This window comes from Chelonia mydas, chromosome 8 (genome assembly GCF_015237465.2).
Source record: "Chelonia mydas isolate rCheMyd1 chromosome 8, rCheMyd1.pri.v2, whole genome shotgun sequence".
Classification (NCBI taxonomy): domain Eukaryota; kingdom Metazoa; phylum Chordata; order Testudines; family Cheloniidae; genus Chelonia; species Chelonia mydas.
Genome location: NC_057854.1, coordinates 4,435,379 through 4,460,218, shown reverse-complemented (window position 1 = coordinate 4,460,218; position 24,840 = coordinate 4,435,379). Strand labels below are relative to the sequence as shown.

General features: G+C 48.5%; 1 protein-coding gene across 17 annotated transcripts; it reads right to left on the bottom strand.

Annotated features, from left to right (window-relative positions):
* Positions 1-1,009: 1,009 nt before the first annotated feature.
* On the bottom strand, positions 1,010-24,812 carry FAXDC2 (fatty acid hydroxylase domain containing 2). Of its 17 annotated transcripts, XM_037907969.2 has the most exons (15): positions 24,552-24,687; positions 23,848-23,895; positions 20,293-20,460; positions 19,316-19,587; positions 18,908-18,988; positions 16,651-16,809; positions 13,434-13,499; positions 12,004-12,051; positions 10,488-10,579; positions 10,263-10,366; positions 8,692-8,813; positions 6,053-6,258; positions 5,128-5,233; positions 4,304-4,470; positions 1,010-2,890 (listed from the first exon to the last, which is right to left on the bottom strand). In XM_037907969.2, exons 6-15 carry the CDS (start codon positions 16,735-16,737, stop codon positions 2,734-2,736), a joined length of 1,155 nt encoding a protein of 384 aa, XP_037763897.1. In that variant the 5' UTR covers positions 16,738-16,809; positions 18,908-18,988; positions 19,316-19,587; positions 20,293-20,460; positions 23,848-23,895; positions 24,552-24,687; the 3' UTR covers positions 1,010-2,733. The 17 variants fall into 17 exon arrangements, with proteins under 17 accessions (XP_037763897.1, XP_043376679.1, XP_043376683.1 ...); XM_043520744.1 differs by having other exon boundaries at positions 19,316-20,460; XM_043520748.1 differs by lacking the exon at positions 19,316-19,587.
* Between the last annotated feature and the right edge of the window lie 28 nt (positions 24,813-24,840).

The window sequence follows — 24,840 nt, the reverse complement described above, 5'->3', positions numbered from 1 at the left end:
TTTAGCTGTTAATGCCTTTCTGATCTATACTTTGTTTTATCAAGCAAAAACACACACACACACCCGTATATGTAGCAGATTGTTTGCAACACTCTATATCCTCTGTGTGTCTCTTCTCCGAGACCTTGGGTTGTCAGCTCACTTTCTTTTGGAATCAACGTTAGGCTCTTAATAAGGAGAGGGTTGCTACACTTGATGTTAAATGCCTCACTGACTTTTTAGTTTTAATTTCCAATTCCTATAATAATAGAGGAGAGTGGGTGTGGGTTTTGGGTTGTTTTTTTTGTTTTTTTTTGTTTTTGAAAACAGTTTCATCTCTGATGTGGATTGGGTGGAGTGACTTAAAAAAAATTCTAGGGGTAACGTTTCAAAGAGTCGTTTACATCTTCAGTTTCTGAAGACACTTGAACATAGGACCGACGTATCTGTGACAAGCACACCCTATTGTTGGAAGCTCTCTGAGCGTGAAAGGGCATGGGCTTAAACTTATTCATTTTGGTTTTTATAGACACTTTTTCATGTCAAAAGTTAGATGTATTTCAACTAACACCCCAACCCCTCCTCTTTATTCCTCAGTGGTACATTCCCACTTCTCATCACCTCCAGAATATCAGTCTTGTACAATAGGTTGGCTTGTACCAATGATATCCCTGGGAGACGGGGGCTTGGTATCATTTCATCCATTGGAGTCTTCCTGGCATAGTGTTGTGTGCCTGTGGGAAAGGATGGCTGAACTCTCTTCCCTTGCCAACCCCAGCCTTGGCTGGTCCCTGTGGAATGTACTACCCTTGGGGTTGGAACCCCAGTCCATGGATTCCGACTTGGAAATTGACACTGAGTTTAACTGGTGGTGGTTGGGGCAGGGTGGGTTTTCCAGTGTTTTTGTCTAGATGCTCATCACTCAGCCAGAACAAAAGGGGATATTAGTTTGATCTGGCTGCCCTTTCCAACCAGGCTCTGTCTCTGTCCCAACCTCATTCCTCTACTCCCAAAAACAAAAGAGAAAGTGTTTTGCAACCTTCTTCAGCTGCGTTTTATTGTAGAGACAAATTTAAAATGACTTATCAGACCACTCATCACTGGGGAGGAAAATCTTGTTAATACAACCCACTCTGTGATCCATCTTCTGTTAATAGTACATAATCTTGACTTGTGTGCCAGGATCATCATCCCATTTAAAAGGAAAAGAAAAACAACCACAACAAAAAAAATGTAAAATACTTGAATGAGAGCTTGTATTATAACATTAATATTATTCAGAGTATCTGCTTTCTAGGCTGATGTGATTCATTATTCTAGTAATGCTTTAGTCCTTTGTAATTTGTGGTAATTATGCTTTTTCCTTTTTAATACAAAAAAATGTATAAAAATAAAAACCTCAAAAGACCGTGTGGTATGGACTCTCCTGTCCCTGCAACCTTCCTTGCTCTCTTCTCAGCCTTGCTCTGGGGTCTAAGGGTCTGAGCTACAGATCAGACACGTCTCGTGTGGAATGAATACTCGTGAAGGTGAGACACTGATGGCACCTGACAAGTACACTGCAGCTGGGCACTATACAAGGTCTCCGCAGAAGAGCTCTTGTAGGACTGCTCAGTCTCAATCCAGTGCACTCTTCCCTTGCTTGTTCCTGTCCCAAGCCCCCATACTGCTCTGCCAACAGACCTCAGTCCTGACTTTCGGCACTCGCTGCTCTGGGTGCTCTGTGATACTTTCAGTTGTGTCCTAATGGTTTAGTGGTTTTCTGACAGGGAGACCATTTTGTTTAAGGGATTTGCAGCTCTCCCTACCAAACAGCTCAGGAGAACAGTGATAGCGGGAAGCTCTTCCATCACATATAACTTTATGCAATCCTAGGGGTTTCCCTCTGCCTACTTTGCTGTGTTGGAAGTGAGGTGAGTCTTGGTGGGATGGAGCAGTCAGCCCCTACTAGCTATGTTAATGAGACTTGAGCCCCAGAGCCTCCGTCCTAGAAAGTTCCCTTCGTGACTTGCATTTTGGTTTCATCCTCCATATTAATTGTTAAAATGATAAAACCTGTGTCGTGCTCCCAGTAATGTAGCACTGTGCTGTGTGGGGGTAGCATCTGCCTGACCCTTGCTGGTGATCAGTGATGGTTTGAAGCTTGAAGCCCTTATTTCATAAGTATGGGGAGTAACCGTACTGTGGGATGTTGAGCTCTCAAGGCTGATGGTGCTGGTGAAGTGGTTACGAAGGGCCACATTGCCCCAACAAGCGTGTTTCCATGGGGTGTTTGGGTTGATTCTCCCAGGCCCAGAGTGCTGGGATGAGATCAGGCCAGGCTGAATGCCTGGAGCGCAGTGCTCTTGAATTCCCCTGCGACTCCCCATGCAATGCAGGTGAGATTTCGTCCTGGGTCCAAAAGCCTCAAGCAGGAAATGGGAGATCTGAACAGCAGCCATTTCTGTGGGGCTGGAAGGAAACCTGCATGGGGCAGTCTGTGGGCAGCTTGATCCAAGTGACTAAAAAAAACCCTACGCTCACTTCAGGAGGCTCCCCACCTGTAGGGCTGCTGCCTGGAGCTGAGCTCTGCACTCCAGGCTGGGGGGGACTGAAGGGAAGCGAGTTCAAATGTCACCAGCCACGGGTTACGGTTCCGCTTTGTCTTTGATACTTAGGATGAACAATAACCTGCTTCTCATTAGAAAATTACTTGGCATAATCATGGTTCCTAGCTCTCATGATTCCCCCGTGCAAGCCGCAGGGGAGGCGGGTTCACTTGGCTTTCTTGGGTGAGTCGGGAATGCTCTCTGTGAGAGGGGTGAGGCTCAGCAGGATGACGTGCCTCTCGTAGGCCTTGGTTTGCTTGAAGAGCGTGTCTGTTCCATGCAGGCGGTCCAGCACCCCCAGGACTCCGTAGCACTGATTGAACCTGGCAGCCAAGCACAAAGGGACCACACAGGGTACTGGAGGTTACAGTCGAGAAAAAAGGTAGGCCATGCAGATCTCTTCCCTTTCACCCCCTCCCATAGCCTGTATCCCTATCAGAGTCCTGCCAATCCTGCTTTACGTTCTTTGTCTCTCCCAGCCTTTTGCTCTGCAGCCTGCGGAGGACTGGATGGGGTTTAGCCCAGAACCTGCCCATTCTGCTATCTAGGAAAGGTGTTGAGCCAGAAGTGTTCTCCATCCACAGGCACTGTGGGCTGCCTTTGCAGCCATCACCAGCCAGGGAGTGAGAGAGTGGGACTTTGCCAGACAGCCACAACTCCAAGCTACATGAGCTCTTGCGGCCACAGGAAGACCAGACTGCCTGTACACGCACCTATGGCCAAGGAAGCTATGAGCTGGCTATGAGCTATGAGCCATAGGGTCTGATGCCCCCGGTGATCGGTGCTCCTGGCATACAGCATGATCAGTGTCATGGAGAGATGGGGTGATATGCACTGGTTGATACATCAGGTATCACCCCATCCTTAGGTTGGAACTGAACTGTCCTCCCCATTCCTGCAGGAAAGGGAAAGCAGTGCTCAGGAAGCGATGCTAGCCAGGGAGCCTGGTCAGGGACTGAGCACAGCCCTGGGAACCAGGACCTCCCTCAGGACTCTACCTGCAGGCCTGACACTGGTTTGCTCTGCTACCTTTGTAAAAAGGTGCTTGTACGTCACCTCCCCTGGGGGGCGGGAGTTAACAATCATGTGTGCACAGCACTTTGACCATGCGAAGCCAGGTTCCTGCTGTGTCAGGCTTTTCAGCTGTGAGAATGTCTGTCTGGTTTTTCCACTGCTGCCTTTGGACAGAGAAGGAATTAAGCAGCCAGAAAGATGCTCCACGGAGCATTGTCCGTGATGCCCTAGATCACTGCTAGGGAAGACCAGGCTATGCCTGCTTCTCTGGACCCTACACATTATTTTCTCTGTCTAATCCACCCAAGAAACCTGAGCTCAGGTTCAGCCTTTGGGTTTCTGCTTCATAGCCAGTTTTCCAGCTCCGCGGACCGTGAAACAGAAAGGAAAAGGTCAGTGATTTGTCTCAAGGTTGCACGGTAGGTCAGTGGCTGAGCTGAGGTAGGAAAGCAGGAACTGTCCAAGGCCCAGTCTTCTGCTCTGACCTCTCAGTGCTTCCTGTTTACAAAGGGTGAGGAGGCTGGATACGTTCAAGCTGCCTTCAGGGGAACCAGACTGAGGTGGGGCAGATGGAGTCCCAGAGTAGAGATTGACTAGCAGTCATGTCAGACTGTTTGGTCCTCACAAATGGGCTGTGGCCCATCCCCACCACTGATGGGCTGACCCAGTCCACAGAGCATGGGGGGAGGAGCAGCTATATGGATAGTGTCCAGTGACCTTACTTGAGGTGGTGAAAGTCGTGGAACTCCGGCGAGGGGAGGAAAGGCAGGTGGTAGCCGCAGTGCGAGATGGATGTAGTCAGAATAGCAAGGCAGAGCCACACCATGATGGAAGCAACATGGGATCCCAGGATTATCGGACCCACCAGCAAAGGCAACATGTTGGAAAACTGGAATTCAGACACAAGCCCTGCCTCATTAACATGCACACCCAAACCTTCTGTTCATAAGGCCACAACCGGCGTCTCCTCTTGTTGCTTGTGCTACGGGAGCACCTAGAACCTAGTGCAGCCCGGTGCTGCTGTTGCTGAACGTGGCACTTGGCTGAAGTGGAGTAGTGGGAGTTGAGCGCCTTGTGGAGGTGTGATAAGTTAGCTAGTGCTGCTGTGGGAGTCCCTGGGAGTGTTCTGCCAATGCACCTAAGAGACTGGGATAAAGGAGGTGACAGAGGCCAACTCCCACTGTAACTCAGTGTATGCAGTAATATCTTCCACCAGCCTCAAGGAGGCCCCATTCCATCATGCTCCAGCCTGCTGGAGGCCCTGGCTCCCAAAAAGTTTGTCTTGACAGTAGATTGACCCTGTTGTAGCTGGCTCTACCCTAAGAGCTTATAGTCCCAGTGCAAGGAGCCACAAGACACTTCTACTACAGCAGCTTTTTGGAGATGCCACAAATCCCAGCTTCATCGCCCAACAGGAAGAGTCTGAAGTGTAGCTACTCTCCTCCCTTCCCACAAATCCTCACCCAGTGGAAATGCAAAGCCCACAGCAACGGGTTGGGTTTACTTGATAGGCTGCTGGGTAGTGACCCCAAGAGTGCCTGCTTACCAAGTGCTCGACCGGATGAGCATAGAGGGAGACTACACCAATGGGAGCGGTCCATTCATGGTGCTTCTTGTGTATGCGCTTGTACAGAAGCGGGTGATGAACAAGCCTGCATGGAGAGAACCAGAACCAAGTCTTCAAGTCCAGTCAACCCAGAGACCAATGTCACTCCAGGTGCATCCTCAGTACTTTTCTAATGTATAGATTTTTAGAGCAGCCAAGTGAATTAAAGACCAGGGCTAGCTGTCAGGACTCATGAGTCAAGGCAGAACCAGAAATAGAACCCAGGTGTCCTTGGGCAATTCACCCAGCCTGTGTATATTCCTGCAATTGCTTTGTTTGCTGTTGAACTGCCTCTCTCTTTTTATGAGGTAGGTATTTTTTTTTCTTTGACTTTACTCTGCGTGTGTGTGTGTGTGTGTAATAGTAGTGCTCAGGAGATCTGGAGAGTTGGGAGCTGGGTCCCATCGTGCCCGGCGCTGTACACGTGTATAGGAGGTCATGGTACTTGACCAGGGAGTTCACAATCTTTTTGGTCTACATATACACAATACACTCTTTCTAGATTTTCTTTGGCTGGTGTACAGTTCCTCCTATAAGCAATAGTTACAGCCTCCTCCCTCCAACTCGACTGCTTTAGATTATAGCTTGCATATAAAATCAACTTGCTTTTTCCATCCCTCAGCCTGTGGGCTAGTCCATCTCAATCCTCTTACTTTCATAATCTCTGGTTAAACACAGCCCCTGGTAGTGTTACACCACCAAGAGCTCCCAAAGGAAAGGCTGATGCCACTGACTGGCCAAGGTTAATGGAGGTGTTTTGTTGAGGGAACAGTCATAATTCAGGACAGAGTGGTTCACATTTGTTAGGGAGCTTAAAGGAGGAAGAAGCAGCTGCAGGACAGACTAGTTCTCTTGCCCAACTCACCGGTGTGAATAGTAGAAGAGAATTTCCTCCACCAGGGTAAAAATGGACAGCTCCAGGAGGAACCAGTGAAAGGTGGGTAGTTCCTCACTGCAGGGCTTTCCGCGCCACTTCATGATGGGGAGCATGAGCACCATCATTGGGAGAGAGATGAAAACCTGATTAAACAGCACTGTGTGAACAGCCTGCCGCAGCTTCGCTGGATCCACCTGCAAGAGAGGAGACTCTGCTAATGCCAACCATGGAGCCATGCAGCTCTGGGGAGAGGGAACCTTTCCAGGACTCAGGCCTTGGATGTTGGTAAGTTAGTTTGTTTTGGGTTTTTTGGACCAAGTTTCACAAGTAGGCAAATAACCAAGAAACTGATCTGCCTAAAGTTCAGCGCCCTCATTCTTTGTGTCGCTGGCAGCTGAGTGCCTGGCTCTGCTGTGGGCAAAGCACAGAACTGGAGGAGAGGGGCGAGAGGTAGGACTGACAAACATGCTTTCGGTACCCAGCAGCTGATCAGCCTTTGCTGTCTAAGCAGGATACTTCCCTACGCCAGCCTGAGCAGCTCCAAGGCTGGAATTAAGTGAGCACATCTCCAGTGTTGATGGCTCAGCGTGGCCACGCTGATGTAAGACACCACTATTATTTCAAGGCTTTGTCTTCACTGCAAAAAAGGTGGGTGTGTTATAGTGAGTCAGGGCTCTCTCTGTAAAGACATCTTTTGGCAGTGGCAGATACCGACTCGTCTCCAACCACAGCCCCCGGGGTGCATTGCTCCACCTTGCTTCAAGGAGGAGCAATAAAAAAAGCCAAGTGCCCTTCTCAGGGTTGATGGGTCCCCGATTGAATTGTCTCCCTCCAGCTTTCCCCATGACTTCCTGATCCTGCTTGCTCTCCCTGGACAAACAGCTGAATGGCTGTGGCTGCAATTTTCCTTTCTATAATCTTAATCTTAATTAAAGACCTTAGTGTACAATTTGAGGTCATCTGCCAGGGCCAGGGGTCTGAGTCTGGTGTTACAGGAGTATGTCTCCGCTCACCTGCACAAAAGCTGTAACATGCTTTAACCTGCAGCCCCACGGCTCTAGGAAAGGGGTAGAACCCTTCCCTGCATCTGGCGGTGATTTCTCTGACTTAGTTCCCCATGCTCTGTTGATCACTGTGGCCAGGGCTGTGTGCACAGTGCCGTTATGCAGCGGTGTGACTGTGAATTGCTTTAAAGTGCTACCTAACTACAGTCCAGCAATTGAAATGACATTGAAAGAACTCTTTAGCCCACACAGTTATGAAGAAACCTTCCAAATGTGACATGATTAGCAGCCAGCTGCTGTCTGCCTGAACCTGGCAGTGCCCCGAGGTATGAAACTTTTCCCATTTACCAAACTGGGGCGTTAACACTGCAGTCTGACAACATACGCTTATTAACCGCTGTTCAGTTTAGCAATCAACTCACGCTGACATAGGTGCTTGCCTTTTTTGCATGTAGTGAAAAATGCTGGGGCGTTGGGGCAACTGATTGCTTGCTGTCAAAGGCAGGGGGAAAGGAGGAGTTAGTTAGCCATGGTCTATGCTTAATACCACAACTGCGTAAGTTAGAGGTGTGTGTATGGGGGGAAACATACCCTAGCAATGTGAACAAAATCCCTAGTGTAGACATAGCTTCTGGTGCCTTAGCTGATGGCTTTCGGTGACCTAGGGCAGGCTGCCAACAGAGCTATGCTGCCGTGGGCTCTGTAGTGTAGACACAGGCTTAGGCTGTCTCTACTCTATATACTGGCGTAGCAACCCCAGCATAGCCCCGTAGTGTCGCTGTAGCCTATACTGATGGGAAGGGGTGTTTCTAATGGGGTAGGAACACAGCCTTGCCAAGAGACATTAGCTACATGGACAGAAGCATTCTGCTGTTACCCCAGCTATGTTGACAGTGGGGACTAGATCACCATAGTGATGTCTGTCAGGGACTGGGTTTTTCACACCCCTGACTGCAGCTATGTTGACTTAGCTACAGTACTCAGGGGTGTGAAGTTATGTGGCCCCAACCCCTGCTGTCCATGCAGCTAGGTTAACGGAAGAGTGCTTCTGACTACCTAGGTACTGCTACTCAGGGAGGTGGATTACCTACATCAGCCGGAAAACCCCTCCTGTCGCTGGAGGAAGCATATCTGCTACAGCTCATGCAGCCGTGCTTCTACCTGGCATCTCCCCTTGGCTAGCTTAGGAAGCCCCCTTTCCCCCAACCCCAGCTAGCTTTTGTGGATCACAGACTAAGGTGCCTAACTCAGGCTTGGGACATCGTAGTGAGTTTTCTCGGCACATAGCTAGTGTGACACCTAACATCTAACTGCTTGGGGGGCACTAAGGCCTAAAAAATTTGCCCAAGGGCATCTGTGCCAGGGCTGGGAACTGACCGCAGCTGGCCTGCATCCTAAGCCTTGCCCTAACCACAGAACCATCCGTCCCCTGTGCATTTGCATGCCATGTAGAATTCCTGCCTTGATTCTATTCCGCCAGCCCCCAGTATGGAAGACCATGAGGTTTTGGGAGGGTGGGGGGAAGGAGACTGACAGCTCTGCCTCCCCCTATCCTCCCTTCTTCCTCTAAGAAAATGCAGGTGGTATTCGTCCAGCTCGGCAGACACGGCGAGAAATACCTACTGGGTCGTTTTTGCCCAACTGAATTCGGTACCGGGTGATGAAATTGGGCTTTCCGGTCCCATCTGCCACCATCAGGAGTCCATTGAAGCACCAGTAAACAAGGCTTGGAACTAAGGCCGTGCCTGTGGTAGAAAGAGAGAGATGGGCAGAGACGGCTTGTCAGGGTTCCTTCCCCACTCTGAACTCTGGGGTACAGATGTGGGGACCCGCATGAAAGACCCCCTAAGTTTATTCTTACCAGCTTAGGTTAAAACTTTCCCAAGGCCCAGATTCCTTTCTTGCCTTGGGATGGCTGCTGTCACCAAGTGATTTAACAAACAATCAGGGAAAGGACCACTTGGAGTCCTATTCCCCCAAACCTACACCCCCTTTCCTGGGCAAGGTTTGAACATATATCCTCATCAATTGATTACAAAGGGACTACAGACCCAAACCCCTGGGTCTTAGAACAATGGAAAAATCAGTCAGGTTCTTAAAAAGAAGGATTTTATTTAAAGAGAAAAGGGTAAAAGAATCACCTCTGTAAACTTAGGCTAGTAGTTAACCTTCCAGAGTAGCAGAAAATTCAAAGAGCACAGAGGAACCCTCTCTAGCCTTAGTTTCAAAGTTACAACAAAATGGGGATAAATCTCCTTCTAGCAAAGGGAAAATTCACAAGTTGAGAAAACAAAGATAAACTAATATGCCTTGCCTGGCTGTTACTTACAAGTTTGAAATAAGAGAGACTTGTTCAGAAAGATCTGGAGAACATGGATTGATGTCCGGTCCCTCTTTGTCCCAAGAGCTAACGGCCACACAAAGAACCCAAAACAAAACCTCCCCACCCAGATTTGAAAGTGTCTTTTGTCCCCATTGGTTCCTTTGGTCAGGTGCCAATCAGGTTACTTGAGCTTCTTAACCCCTTACAGGTAAGGAAGAATTTAGGCTACCCCTATGGTTATGACACCGTTGAAAAAAGGGGAGCCTTTGTCCATCAGAAATGATTGATATTGCAGTGGTGCCTGGAGGACACGAACAGAGACCAGGGCCCTGGGGGGCTAGGCACTGTCCAGAAATGAGTGTCTCCGGGCATAAGGTTTTCAGAGCAAAGGGACAGCTCCTGAATGGGATAAAAGGGTAGAGTGGGGATGAGATTACAATAATACAGGCCTGCGCTAGGGACAAGGCACCTTGCCCCCTACCACCAAGTCGTTATCGCCAGGCTGTCGACACTACTACAGGAGGAAACCTGGCTGCAAGACAGGTACCACCCAGCTAGAATATTACTAAAATGTCTAGCTTTACAATAAAGCCAGTTCTATCCTTTTGGTAATAACTACTCCAGTGAGACCTGGGGTGTAATTTCATTTTAGCCTAATGAGGGAGGTGGGAACCTTACATCGGTCCTGGATGGTTTGGCAGTTACAAATACTTGCAGTGGAAAGGGTGGTCCCAAAATGTTAGCTGGACCCTGACCAGTGGGGAGGCATGGCATGGATTTGGCGGCAATGCATGCCATTGGTACACAGAGCTCTGGGGGAGCTGGAATCTGGCTTTCCTGCAGCCGAGCTTTGGCATTCAAAACAACTCACCTAGAAGGAAAATTGCCCACTGGTTTCCTCCAAGCAGGTGGAGAACTTTCTCCCATTGTGCCTGCCAGAAATTGCCCGAAGCCCCCCAGAACTTCTGCAAGTGCCTGGGGAGAAGGGCCCAAGAATTACATGCAGGGTTTAGCTTTTCATTGCAAAAATTACATCTGTCTTATCTCCCCACCCACTGAAATGTTGCTTCTCAAGCTATCAGGTGAGTGGTCTTACCAGGTGACAGAGTTCCTGAAGGCAGCAAACAGCAGCAGGCCAGTGCCCAGTATGAAGCCAGTTGTCTTCATAGAGTCCCAGAGCTTCCCCGCCTGAGAGCAGGAAACAGAAGTGATTACACCTATGTCATGGAGTAGCCTGTGTTTTAAATCACAGGAGATCAAGGGATGATCCAGTCCTAGGATCCCTTGTTTTCTGTCACCAGCACTCTACAGAAGTGAGTGGACCCAAGTTGTTATCCACCCTATCCACAGATGCTAGGCGGGTCAGGATGAGACTTTCTGATTATATGTTACAGTCTGTATCTGTATGGTAAAAGAAATACACGTTTAAACTGGATCCAGATAGCAATCAGTCTGTGACTTCCTCCCTTCTCTTGTGTAACAGGTCATTATGATGAACAGATAAAATAGCTCAAAACAGCAAAAAGAAAAGGAGAACTTGTGGCACCTTAGAGACTAACAAATTTATCTGAGCATAAGCTTTTGTGAGCTACAGCCCACTTCATTCATTAGGCTTGCATAATTAAATAACATTAGTTTCCCTACTTGTCTGGTCCTGTGGCATTGCTAAGAGACAGGCAACAACAAGAGAAGTTTAATCCCTTACAACAGCATGAATGCAGATGTGTGGTGTAAGGTAAAAACCCCAAGTCCCCCTTCCTCAGCAGCCTTCAGTGCAATGCGTCTGGCTGTCGCTCCAACAGAAATAGACAACATCAGCCTCTCTAATGCTCCTGCTCCAGGATGCTTAGGAAATGATTATCTGGAACTGGATAGAATTTAGGTCATTTGCACTGAAGACTCCCAAGTGAAGTGGTGTTAGCCCTTTTCGGTCCAAGCGGCTAGTCAAAGTTTGAGGCCTTGTAGGTGGTTGTGGCTGGGAGTAGAAATTGATGATTGCACCTGGTATTTTCTTTGACACACTCTTGTTTATTTGCTCGGAACAACACCCCCTCCACTAACTGTCCAGTTTAGAGCTGAGGCATAGAAAGTGTGTGATTTGCCAAGGTTATACTGCAAGCCCGGGACTGATCCACAAACGTAACCTTTTGTGTACAACTCCTAGTCCTGGGCTTCAGTCACAGAGATTCAGCAATTTGTATATTCCTTCCAACCCTGATATTCTATGATTCTATATCTGTATTAAGGGCCCTTTGACTAGAAAGGGCCTTGTTTAATGGCTGTCCCTTTCTCATGCATATCAAAGGAGACACCAATTAAATTTAACAGAACCACTCCACAGTACGAGCGTAGAGCGGCGTCAGCTACGGAATCTGTGAAGCTGCCCTTGTGGGAAAGATTTCTTTGTTCATCTAATCCATCTCCGCACCAGGTTATTCCTTCCTCTAAGTTCTCTAGTGCTTTGCTCTGTCCAGGGGTAAGTGACTGAAGCCACAGGGCATCTGCCAGGGCAGAGACTATTCACTTAGCATCACCAAGAGCCAATCAGGAAGCTCCCTGGCACTTGGCCACCATACAACATTTCAGTTGAGACAACAGCTTTGAGTCTTTACCTGCTTCTGCCGTGAGCCCCCCGTGGAACGTGCAGCATCTCCCTTCATCTAAAATAATAAATGATACGAGTGAGTGAATGGGGAGCTGAAAAGAAAAAGGGGAGGGGGAGGAAAAGAGGATGGGAAAGCAGCCCCCAAGGAAGTTTTCACATGTTAGGATACAGCTGTCTCCCGGTGGCCTGACTGGTCTGGAATGTCTGTCCCAGGCCTTCGGGACAAAACAATCTGGTACAGCAGAGTAAGTCACTGGGGCGAGGGATTAAAGTGATAGATCACCCTGTGCCCTTACATTACAGCCCCTATGGACATGTGCACCAAACACTGGTAACATAAGGGAGATTTTCACCTTTAGGTCACTGCTTCAGATCCAGCCCAGGGTGCAATGATTGAAAATCATTACCATCTGCTGGCTCTTCAAATACAAGCTGGGCAGGTGTCAGCATCATAACCAGCCTAGCCCATGGCTCTAACCAGCCCCCTTGCTGACAGGCTCAGCAGAGAGGCCAAGGATTGAATAGAGAGAGAGAGCCTGAACTACCTTGCACTCCTAGAGGTCAGGTGCTAGCGGGAGGAACCTTGTACTTCTGGTGCACGTGCAGTGTCTACAGCAGGGCTAAGCTGGGGAGTTTTCATTTCCTAGATGGCCAACCTTTCCCAGCAACAAATTTGCTTAACAAAATAGTCCTTACAATTAATCTCACCTCAGCTTCACTGAATCTTCTTCAATGTTCAAATAAAAGACAATATAACACCCGGTACATAGACGCCATGAGCCAGATTCTGCCCTTGGTTAAACCCTGGCCACCCCAGGGATATTAATGGGATTCCATGGCTGGAACAATGGGCAGAATTTGACTCCTTGTGCTTTTAGAACTAAAGCAATGTAGCCAAGAAAAAGGCCTTATTTTTTACTAGGTCTTCTGGTGTACCCTCCATTCTTTACTCTGGTAGAACCCCACTGCAGCCAAGTCCATGGGAGTTTTGCTGGACCTGCAAGATTAGGGTCTGAGTGCACAGTAAACTCTCTAAACTGCATTCTCCAGAATACCAACAGAAGCCACTAACAAAGAAAGAACAGTATAGCTTTGTCTGTTTATGAGGCAAGAACAGCCAGTGCGTCAGTAAAAGATGCAACGCAAGGGTTAGTCTGCGTTCAGGGCCCAGCTGAAGTCACTGGTTTAGTACAGAGGGTTCTGTAGAGCTCCTCAGCTCAATGCTGTTGTTCCTGGATCTGGCCATCCAAGTCCCATTAGCATAAGCTGGAGAAATGCCCACACCCCCGAGATCCGCAGGGAGAGCTCTTAAGAGGGGAGTTCAACTGGAATGGTCTGTGACACGCTGACTCCTTTATGGTAGGAGCAAACAGGCTATATTACACAGAGCACAAAGTGCTGACAAAATAAATAATTCAGAAGGTGATGGTGCATTACCTTTATGATGCTAATATTCCCTCTGGTGGGAGCTGCTTTTGTAGAGTTTCCTGGCAAAGGACCACACTGCCAACAAGCACAAAAATCAACCAGTTAGCTTGGAGACAACATTTCTGTTTTGAAATTGTAAAACTTTAATGCCCTTTTTTTTTGGGCCCCCCTTAAAGCTTGTTAGTGTTTCAGCTCTGAAGGTTTATAGTCCAAAATCAGACCCACTTCTCTGTCTGGGGTGTTATTTACCGACAGGTTAAAAAGAGAAGGTCTGATTCTCAGAGCTGCTGCATGCCCACAGCTCCTAATGACTTCAGTGGGAGCTACAGGCACTCAGCAGCACTGAAATCCGGCCCTAAATGACTTGCCCAGTGACTGTGGGGGGTGGGACGAGAATCCAGCAATTCTACCTCTCCGCCTCTTAGCTGGAGCACAAGGGCATGAGCTAGCTGTGCTCAGTGTTAACCGTGGGGAACCAGCCTTTTCTAAACTCAGGATTGCCAATGGATTGAGCTAGCTCTGACGCGCTGACCCAAAAGAGCTATTGAAAGATGCATCATAAGAGGAAGCTGTTTAGATTTTAAACTTGTGTCTTCATCCCGTTTGCTAGCCTCTTCCTCCTGGATTCAAACTCCCCACTCCCTCCTGGGCCATGGGACGCTATTCTTTCCAATCTGTAAAATCTTGGACATGCTGTTTGTTTCCAACCTGGCAGCCTAGTTTACTAGCTAGGTCTCTTCTGAAAAAAGGAAATGACTTTTGATTCTAATGGTTCTGATCAACACACTAAATGGTTGGTATCTCAGACTACCAAGCAGAAGGAAAAACTTTTTCACTAGGAGGGTGGTGAAACACTGGAATGCGTTACCTAGGAAGGTGGTGGAATCTCCTTCCTTAGAAGTTTTTAAGGCCCAGCTTGACAAAGCCCTGGCTGGGATGATTTAGTTGGGGATTGGTCCTGCTTTGAGCAGGGGGTTGGACTAGATGACCCCCTGAGGTCCCTTCCAACCCTGATATTCTATGATTCTATGACCTTGCTGTCTTGAGAATAACAAGTGTAAATATCTTTGTCGCACGCTCAAATTATCTTATTTTGCAAAAGGCCTTTTGCCCTCTGTAATGTACTTATCAAGCCACGTTGTGCTGTTATGCACCATCCAAATATAACCCCATTATCTCTGTGATGTTATCTATCTGTACAGCTGCACGCACTGGCCATAGTGAAACAGCTTGTACAATAAATAGCTTATGCTTCAAAAGCAATTTCTTTCTGACACTTCACTTCATCTCAATGCTGTTCATACAAGAAAATGGTCAAAAACCAAACCCTTTCGAAATGGATGCTCCATGAAGAACATATTAACTGAAACCGTTTTACTAGGTCAGTATAGTATTAGCCCAATGGCCTTCTGTGACTGAGTAGAGCCTTTCCTGATGATTGCTCAGATGCTACAGGGATGGGCAATGTTATAAGGTCCTAGATAGCTAGGTGTATAAAAGGGAGAGCCTCACTGCTCTGACCTGACGCACAACAGCCTGCTTGGTAGCTGGTGCTTGAGAACATGTCTTCTATACTGATCCAATGGCTCAAATGCCCTCGAAACTGTGTCTCCAACAAGTCGGCAGGCCAGGAAGATTGCAAGTTGGCTTTGAGTCCTTAGGAGGAGGCAGCAGGATTGCCCAACATCATCTCATCTCTTGAGCTTTGGGGGAACTGTTAAAAGAACCATTGGTATGCCTCACGGCCGGGTCCCCTCCTGCCCTGTAATCAAAGTGCAGCATTCCTCTTTGACTTAAGGGTACTATGAGATCCAGTATTACATTTAAAGGCAAAAGCCAAATTTAGCGAGATCCTGTTCTGCTCCAGCACCATACAAGACAGCATTTTTGCTGAGATGGCCCAAGACGCACCTAATAAACGGTGACATATGCCACTGAGCTGGGGCTATTCCACTAAACAGAGAAATAATGACGCCACCGGCTGCTGAATTTGCACTGGCATATAAACCAGGCAGTAGTCAATCAAACAAACATTAGCCCTCTCAGCGGGCTGCAGTCATAGCAGAGTCTGACGTGAAATGAGACGCCGGAACTGCCGCTGGTTTATTTTTTTAAATCCGCCTTTTAAAGTAATTTTTACAAAGCATTTGAGACTGTTATTAAAACCAAGCCAATCCCAGCCAGCAGCACCAAGTCCTCAACCCCTGAAGTAAAATACTGGCACAGCCAGGGCTTAAATTCAGCTAGAGCTGTCCGGAGCAGAGCTCCAGTAAATATTTTCACACATGCAGAGCAGAAGCCATCGTGCCCCCTCCGCATGGGGCTAAAGCTCAAGAGCCGCTCCCTGCAGCAGATGCCGCCACCCCCACCATCCTGCCACGGGGCAGAAGCCCTGAGCTCCCGCCCACATAGGCTTTTAGGCAGAGCATGCAGGGGGAGGCCCTCTGGGAAATATACTATGAGAATTTAAGCCACAGGCATGTCTAATGATCACATGTCAAACTTAAAAAAAAACAGTCTATAAAACGTTCAGTAATCTGAATTATTATTCCTGCAAAGTGGGTCTGGATTTCTACAACAGCCATTGAAAGAGGCCCAGGCATCCAATTTATGTATTAAAAGTGATACTATGGTGTGATTCTTTGCAGGCACATGGACACCCAGGAGAATTTCCTGGCCTGGAATTGCAGCAGGTCTTTTGGCAGCAGAATGACGTGCTTGGCTTTGCCTTCTAGTCTGTGCTTTAGATTCTCATAGTGCACCACCTCTGGGGCATCTGAGCACCTGCTTGCCCACAGCAGACCCCTAAGTCTCTGCTCACGACCATTTTGGAACACATCTCGCTTCCACTCCTCTTCGGAAGTGGAAGGAAGCAAACAAAGAGAGAAAAGTGGGTCCCTCTCAATGGGGCGGGGGAATGAGAAGGGACAGCCCCGCCCCCAAATGATAGTCCTCTAAGGGTCAGCCAGACTCAGATTTGCAGTTCAAGGGCCCAGCCCTGATCAGCAGCTTAACTTCATTTTGCAAGACCTTGCAAAGAGCACCACAGAAGGCAAAGGGCAGCTGCTATTAGTCAGCTGAGCTCAGCAGATACTGCAGCACTGGTTAGCCAAATCCAAACCCACTGCAGTGAAACCCACAGTAAACTGAAGCCAAGACTTAAATACACTGCACATTTCCTGAGCCCCTCCAGAGCTGGCTAGCTTTTTTCTCACGCCATACACACAGTTTTGATCCAGTCTTCATATGCCGCTGGCCGGCGCTGCCACAGCAAAAAGCATCTCCGGGGGGCGGGGGCGCTTCCATGAGACATTCTTTAGTTGAAAGCTAATTCCCATGTTCGTGATAAGTGTTAGCAAGGAGACCGTTGTGGAAGTGACAGCAGCTGCGCCAGAGGGAAATTCTTTAGTAAATTTCCCCAGTGCAGATACTGCCAGAGGCAGGTACCAATGTCCCCACACCAGCCTCACATATCACAGCTCCTCCCACCTGCTCTCGGGGCTAGACTCAGGTGAGACCCAAGACAAGAAATAAGTAGGCCAGGAAGTAACTCCATGATATTCATTAGGCAGGACATTCCTAGCTCCTAAGTCCCATGAGGCTGGATTTGCAACACCAATACAAAAGTGAGTGCACATCAGGTTGGCGAGACAGCGGGACCAGCCTGTTTGGGTGGAAAGTGAAGCAGAGAGGCATCGGGCCTAGCAAAACAGGATCAGCTCTCCTCATCTCTGTGTGCAACTTACATCCATCAGATGGCAGGGTAGGTGGGCTGGGGACAGAGAAGTCAGTGCTTGGAGGAGATGGAGGAGCTAGTGTGCATACGGCATCAGTTATGGGCAACGGGGCATGTGTTCTTCACTAAACATATCCTGCCCCGCCCGCTGCATCTGAGCCTCATTCCCTCCCGGGCACAGCCCCCCTGTGTCATGTCTGCGCAGCATAAGGAAAAAGCTGGGGACTGGGCTCGCAGAGCTGCAGCCACTCCTGCAGCTGGAGGCGGCCATGGCAGAGAAGAGGGGGTGGGGGTCCCATCCCTCTTTTGGACTATCACTCAGACTTGCAGGTGCCAGCCCAGGGAAGGGGCAGCTCCCAGGGAGCCCAAGACAGAATGTATCATCCTTATTTCATTTAGCAGAAGCTTTGCAGAGCCCAGATGGCAGTGCACCAAGGGCGGCCTGGGAACTGCCTGGATGTGGAAAGGCGCTCCTGGAAAGTCAATGCTGTGCATTTAATACTCTTACATGCTGGGCTAAAGAATCAGACTCCCCTCCCAGCCAGTGACACCGATAGCTCAGCCAGGGAGACCAGATGTCTCTATCCAGCAGAACTGGCTCTCTTAACCCAATAGCCAACTCTCCAGCTGTTGAGGCTCCCTCCCGTCGGCAGGGCACACGCTGCTGCTCTCCCCAGGACACCCTTCAGGAGTGGATTCTTGGCATTCCCATCTCCAGATTCAAACCGGCTTGTGCCTTTTCTCCCATCATACCCACCCACATTCACAACAGAACTGCCCCTAACTGCAGACTATGTTACTCTTGCCTAGTCTCTGGGCATAGACCCAACACTGAAATCACGCCAGGCAAAAAGAGATGCCCATCTGGCTCTGGATGTCTGGTCACCCCAACTGCAATGCCAAGTTCTGGTGTACAAGGAGTAGCCCTCAACCACTGATTAATTCAGGCAGACACTCATGACAGCTGGACTCAGCCCCTTATCTTTGCAGACAGTTGGCTTTTCTTCCTTGTACATCTGTCAAACCATCTTGAACACAGTGACCTATGCTCAGCCCTGGAGAAAGTCCACGTCTTTCCCAGCAAGGACGATCTCTGGTATGTATTTATGTGGTGGTTCGAGGGCCTCCATCAGGTGGGTGTTGTGATGCATCAGCTTGTTCCCCAGCTTGCCCTTCATGTACCCCATGATCTCAGCGAGCTGGGCAGTCAGGGTATAGCTCTGCAGACAAGCTGCAAGATTGTCCATCACAGATATCCCTGATTCCATCCAGAAGATCACAAGGAAATACTAGATGATGTTCTTCACACAGTGCATCTGGATCACACTCCCCCTGGCACTTAGCCTTGCTGTGCTAGCACTAAAATTGCTGCTTCCTCTTGGGGTTGCCAGCTGGCACCAGAGTGATGCTCACTTCCCCAGGTGGGGAAGAGCTGGGCAGCCAGGAAGCCGTGGCAGGCCAGACACAGGCTCAGTGACACTGGCCAGCAAAACTTTTAAAAGCTATAGCATCAGTGACGCTTTTTCAAAAACTTATTTTATCAGTTTGATCCCCGCCCCTCCACCCCAACTTACTGTTACCAACCTAGGTTCCAACCTGAGGTCGAACAGCTGCCCTCTTCTAACTACACTGAGCCTGCAATTCAGCCCCCTTTGCAGACACCAACTGGAGACCCAGCTGCTGCTGGCAGGTGCAGGAGCTGAATAACTGGGCATGTCTGTGGCAATGGATTCACTCCGTAACTCACCTCCTTTCCCTTAGCCCTCCTCTCCTGATCCCTCTGGCATCAACACAGGCTGAGAGTCAGCTGCTGGAACAACAATCTCACCTGCGAAAAGACGATGACTATCTGTGACACCGCAGGATGCAGCTATACACTGGCCACCTTGGGGAACCACATATCTTAAAAGGTGCTTAGTAGACACAGAGCTAGCTTATGTGCTTCTGGTGCTGCTATGTGCCAGGCACTGTCCAAACAGAACGACAGACACAGTCCCCACTCTGAAAAGCCTAAAATATTTTTTTTTAAATAAATGCATTCATAGAACTAACAACAGGCTGTAAGTCTCTTAATGGAGTTGCCATCCCTAGAGTTTCCATCAAGTACCTCTAAACCACTGTGCCCCAAGGTGCTGGTTGCTCCCTCTTTGCTCACCTCCTGCTGGCTGCAGCCTAGAAGGGGGCCCTGGGTCGCTGGCCAGAGCCCAATCCAGAACTCAATTCCCTGCCCTTCACCGCTGCTGTCGGTCCCTTTATCACATCCTCAGGCAAAGGAAGAGGGAGGTGTGTCTATAAGCGAGCAGCTGATTGTCTCCTCCCAGGCACGTCATGTGAAGCCAGCATTAGGTCATTACTGGTGCTGGCAACTGTTACACCCTTTTGCTCAGACAGTTTAAAGAGAAAGAGAGAAACAGTGTGTGCGTATGACTGAAAGAGAGAGAGAGAAAGAGTGTATGTGTGTGATTGAGAGGAGCACATTCTTCAAGGAGTTTATTTTTGCTATAAAAGTAATTTAGCTACATCATTAAAAATCTTTTCACTTTTGTTTTCATTAGTTACACATAAATAAGTTTGCAGATTATGCATATTGCTCTCACCCAGTGCCCTAAGCACAAATATTTAAAACCAGTGCAATTCAAGAGGTCAAAAGTGTATTTACTGGAACCAGGGAGAGTTATTGGGCAACGCTGCTTAAGTCCTTGGCCCTCTGTCTTGGCCCCCAAGCCTGACTTGTAGGGCAGGGATGGCGTCCCTAGCCTCTGTTTGCCAGAAGCTGGGAATGAGTGACAAGGGATGGATCAGTTAATGATTACCTGTTCTGTTCATTCCCTCTGGGGCACCTGGCATTGGGCACTGTCAGAAGACAGGACACTGGGCTAGATGGACCTTTGGTCTGACCCAGTATGGCCGTTTTTATGTTCTTATGACTGTTCGCTCACATTGCATAAGCGGGACTAGAAAACAATGACTTAAAAGGGTTATAGCATAATATCAGTCCTATCTACGTAGAACAGATTAAATTGGCATTCCCTCGTTCTTAACAATAGTATTTACACATAGTGAAGTCTGTAGTGCACATGAGAGCACTGGGTACTGCAGGTCTGGTAAGAAGTCACTTGTGGCAGCCCTCACTTTTAGTATGCAGGTGTGGTCCCAGAAAATGCGACTTATTCCAGTAGATAGTGTGGCAGCTGATCCAAGCTCTAGGAGAGGTGCTGTTATCCATCACCACTTTCTGGCTTTACTATATGAGGAAGAAACAGACACACCACAACACACGTCCACTTAGCCCTGCCAGGTCTGCAAGGAAGTAAACAGCATCTCGGTTAATGATGGCTAGAGCTCAGAGAGATCCACAAGTATGAGAATCACAAATGTCCCATAGTCTGTGGCTAATACCCGGTACTCATAACCACACAGAACTTTTCACCAAGCCATGTTCGGGAGGGGGGGACACGGACACCTCTTCAAACTCCATTCCCACATTCCCCCTAGAGGGCCACTTGGTACCTCAGCCACTTGCTGTGACTTTATTTCAGAGCTAAACTGCTGTAACATTTCAAAAACATTTTCGACTGACTGACACTAACTTCTCCATGGTGGGACGGGGCTCTTTCCTTTTTGTTGTTTTCTGTAGCCTCGTAGACTCAAGGAGAAGTGATGCTGCATTTCACAAGCAGAAGCACAGCACAGAGAATGGAAATACACAGCCTGAGTGAGAACAGAGTCGCTGAGCTGAGCTTCATTATGACTGGTTCTTGTAGTGGGATGGTTATCCTGCATGCATGAAAAAGTAGGTGAAAGGCCATTGGAATCTCACCAAATTCCAGTCTCTGGTGTTTTCCTTTAACTGTCACTTAAAGAAGAAATTGTTTTTGAATGAATCACTCTCCCAACAGAGGACTGGATAGTACAGGGGGTTGGTAATGGGCTAGATAAAGACTTTTCACTTTCTAAGTTGCTAGTTTGAATCCAATCCAGGCTGACAATAACCAAAAGCATCTCCTATTTCTTGGCTATTCAGTGTCCCATCTGAAATTAGTTTGGTTCCCAGTGGACAGGTATCCAAATCACAAAAAACTGCCATTGCTACTGACAAACTTTGGACCCATGTAGGAAACTATTTGCATGAAAAGATTGGCTGTCTTATGTCCTTGCAATGGTTTCATATAGCCATACATACACTCAGTACTGCTTGTGACGGTTCTGTTTTGGCAGGGCCAATTCCTGCGGGAATTCTGTGCCATTGTGTACGCACAGAATTCATGTGCCCTGCAGATTTTTTTTCTCCGCAGAAAATACATTCTACTGGAGAGGTCCTGCAATTATGCCTTTCACCCACCAGGGACTGCTGTGGTGCCAGAACACAGAAGGCAGCCAGCTCATAGGCCAGAGCAGCCAACCATGGATAGGGAGGACAGTGTGTTCTTCACAGCACCTTGCCCATGGGGCCAGGGGAGGAGGCACAGGATATGGGGTGTGGGGGGGAATAGACAGAACAGGGCACACAGGGCTGCTGGGAGGGGGTCACATAGACTGGGGTTCAAAAGAGCTAGTGGGGGGACACACTGGGATGATGGCTGAATGGGAGTGGGGATGCAGTGCCACTTGGGGACTGGGGGGAGGGGGTGGCTAAGTGGGGGTGTACGGACACATGGGGACGGGGGGATACAGGGACACATGGGGACAGGGGCAGATGTGTCAGATTGAATGGGAGAGGCTAGGAGTCAGCCAGGGTCTGCATGGGAGAGGCTCTCCAACTCCCTAACAATCCCCCCACCCCAAAAAAAAACCTGTGCCAGATTTCTCCCACCCACACCCAGGCTCCTTCCCAGCAATTACTTCCCTCTCCCTCAGTAGCCCTGACTCCCCCAAGCCTTTGCACGGCTTCTGAGGGGTGAAGGATATAAAGTTCTGTATTGTAGTTCAAACGAATTATTACTCAAAGTTCTGTATTAATATACCTAATAAGGAATCTATTTGTCAAAAAACATTTTCTGAATCTTTTTTTTTTTTTTGGTCTGTATTGTTACAGACATACTCGCTGACAGGTATTTTGAAATAAATTACCAAAATAATTGAAACTGGTGTGATCATACTATGTTATTTTGACAAATAAAATATATAGAATTTTAAAATATCATGTGCAGAATTCTTAGTTTTTTGACACAGAATTCCCCCAGGAGTACATAGTGCATGTAATGTATAACTCATGCAATTCAAAGGCTATATGCTGCAGCTGAGAAAGCAAAAAGGGAACGAAAAACAACTAATCTGGAAGATAAGGTTTGAATCCCTAACAACCTCAAAGATCAAGTTCAATAAACACTGAGTTACAAAAACTCCATTTCTTTGCAAGAGATAGACACCATGAGAATATGCTGACATGGAAGAGGTCGCTTGCTGGAAGGGGATAGTTAAATAAATTACTTTTATAATGCTTGAAGAGATATCTGTATGAAGCGGTCAACGTTAGGACTGGGATATTGAAATAAAACTGACATGAAAGGAAACAAATTCCAGAAACTTGTCCAAGTAACAGAGTAGCAGCCGTGTTAGTCTGTATCCGCAAAAAGAAAAGGAGGACTTGTGGCACCTTAGAGACTAACAAATTTATTTGAGCATAAGCTTTCGTGAGCTACAGCTCACAGCGTAGCTCACGAAAGCTTATGCTCAAATAAATTTGTTAGTCTCTAAGGTGCCACAAGTACTCCTTTTCTTTTTGTCCAAGTAAGGCACTGATCGGAGATTCAGTGGGAGAAAAGAAGCCACCTAACCCTGAATTGTGGGAAGAGAACAGCAACTGCTGTCATGTTTTGTAACAACTGTGGGACCCATCGATCCTGTCATTCAAGGGCCTCTGCTCCTTCAGTAAAGCCAGACGCAGAGAGGCAGGTATTTCCTTTGGAGACAGACTCAAGCGTAATCCAGTTTAGAGCAGCAAAACCAGAGGCAAAATGGAGAGCACAGTCCTCTCGGACAGGAATTATGCTTTGGCAGCTGGATCTGGAGGGGACTTTTGTCTGCTGCTCACCTGTTTCATGAGGACAAGATCAGAGGCCTAAACTGTATAAAGGAATGATTCAGAGATTCACGGGGGTGTTTGTTCTGAGTTAAAAACTTGTGACCACAGAAAATCCCCGTGGCAAGTTTTGAAAGACGGATCACCTGCGAGAGCCCTTACAGGTGCTCTCTGGTAAGCTGCTTATCATGTGTATATTCTTATTTCAGTATGTTTTCAGTGTGATACTTTTCACCTTAAGAATAAATGTACTTCCTTAGAGGAACATCTACATGGACGTTTTGGCATAAGCCCAGGTGAGCTAACCTTGGCTCTTGAGACTCGCTACCCATGAGGGTTTTTTCCTGCACAGACATCCCCTGGCTTGCTTGGGAATTGAGTGTAGACAGGGCACTGTGCAGCCTGGACACCCGTCAGGACGGAGAGCGACGCGGGTCTGTGCCCAAGAGAGGTGATGGCTGCGAGCTGGGAGCATAGCGTGGGTACCCTCATGTGCTGCCACTGCCCCAAGGGCCCCAGCTAACATCCAGAGGAAGGGGAGAACTGGGTCCTGTCACCCCCAGAGCCCCAGCTGGGAGCTAACAATGTTGAGAGTCTTTAAGAAAGGGATAGATAAGACAGAAAATATCATATTGCCTCTATATAAATCCATGGTACACCCATACCTTGAATACCGTGTGCAGATGTGGTCACCTCATCTCAAAAAAGATATACTGGAATTGGAAAAGAGCAACAAAAATGATTAGGGGTATGGAACGGCTTCCGTATGAGGAGAAACTAATAAGACTGGGACTTTTCAGCTTGGAGAAGAGATGACTCAGGAGGATATGACAGAGGTCTATAAAATCACGACCTGTGTAGAGAAAGTAAATAAGGAAGCCTTATTTACTCCTCATAACATAAGAACTAGGGGATCACCAAATGAAATTAATAAGCAGCAGGTTTAAAACAAAGAAAAGGAAGTATTTATTCACACAGCGCACAGTCAACCTGTGGAACTCCTTGCCAGAGGATGTTGTGAAGGCCAAGACTATAACAGGGTTCAGAAAAGAACTAGATAAGTTCATGGAGGACAGGTCCATCCGTGGCTGTTAGCCAGGATGGGCAGGGAGGGTGTCCCTAGACTCTGTTTGCCCGAAGCTGGGACTGGGCGACAGGGGACGGATCGCTGGGTGATGCCCTGCTCTGCTCCTTCCTTCTGGGGCTCCTGGCGCTGGCCGCTGTCGGCAGACAGGACACTGGGCTCGATGGACCCGTGGTCTGAGCCCGCAGGGCTGTTCCTATGTTCTCCACAGGGCACGGGCTCCCCAGGACCCCGGCTGGAAGCTGCGGGGAGTGGGCCCTGTGGCCCCCCCAGGGGTCCACCTACCTGGGATCCGGCCCCCCGGCCTCCCTCCAGGCCGGGCCGCCCACTCGCTGTGGCGGCAGCAGCGCGCGTCCCCCAAGCGTTTGGCTGTAGGCGCCGCCCTGCTCCGCCCCACCCCGAACGCTGAGCAGGAGCCGGGGCCCACTGAGGAAAGCAACTACCGGACGTTGCAGTAGCCTCCCTCCCCCTTGCGCATGCGCCCTTCGAACAAGACGCTCCGCTTCCCGCCACGCCCTTGCGCACGCGCATTCGGGCAGCCTATTGCCGCCCTACCAATCGCTTGACGAAGCTC

Bases quoted from the DNA above. Each gene is read 5' to 3' on its own strand.
- FAXDC2 (XM_007058418.4), bottom strand. From the start codon at position 24,797: ATGCGCGTGCGCAAGGGCGTGGCGGGAAGCGGAGCGTCTTGTTCGAAG. The intron at 12,052-13,433 runs GTAATGCACCAT...TTATTATTTTAG, and splicing joins GGAATATTAGCATCATAAAG to ATGAAGGGAGATGCTGCACG. The intron at 5,234-6,052 runs GTGAGTTGGGCA...CTCTCCATGCAG, and splicing joins CTCTTCTACTATTCACACCG to GCTTGTTCATCACCCGCTTC.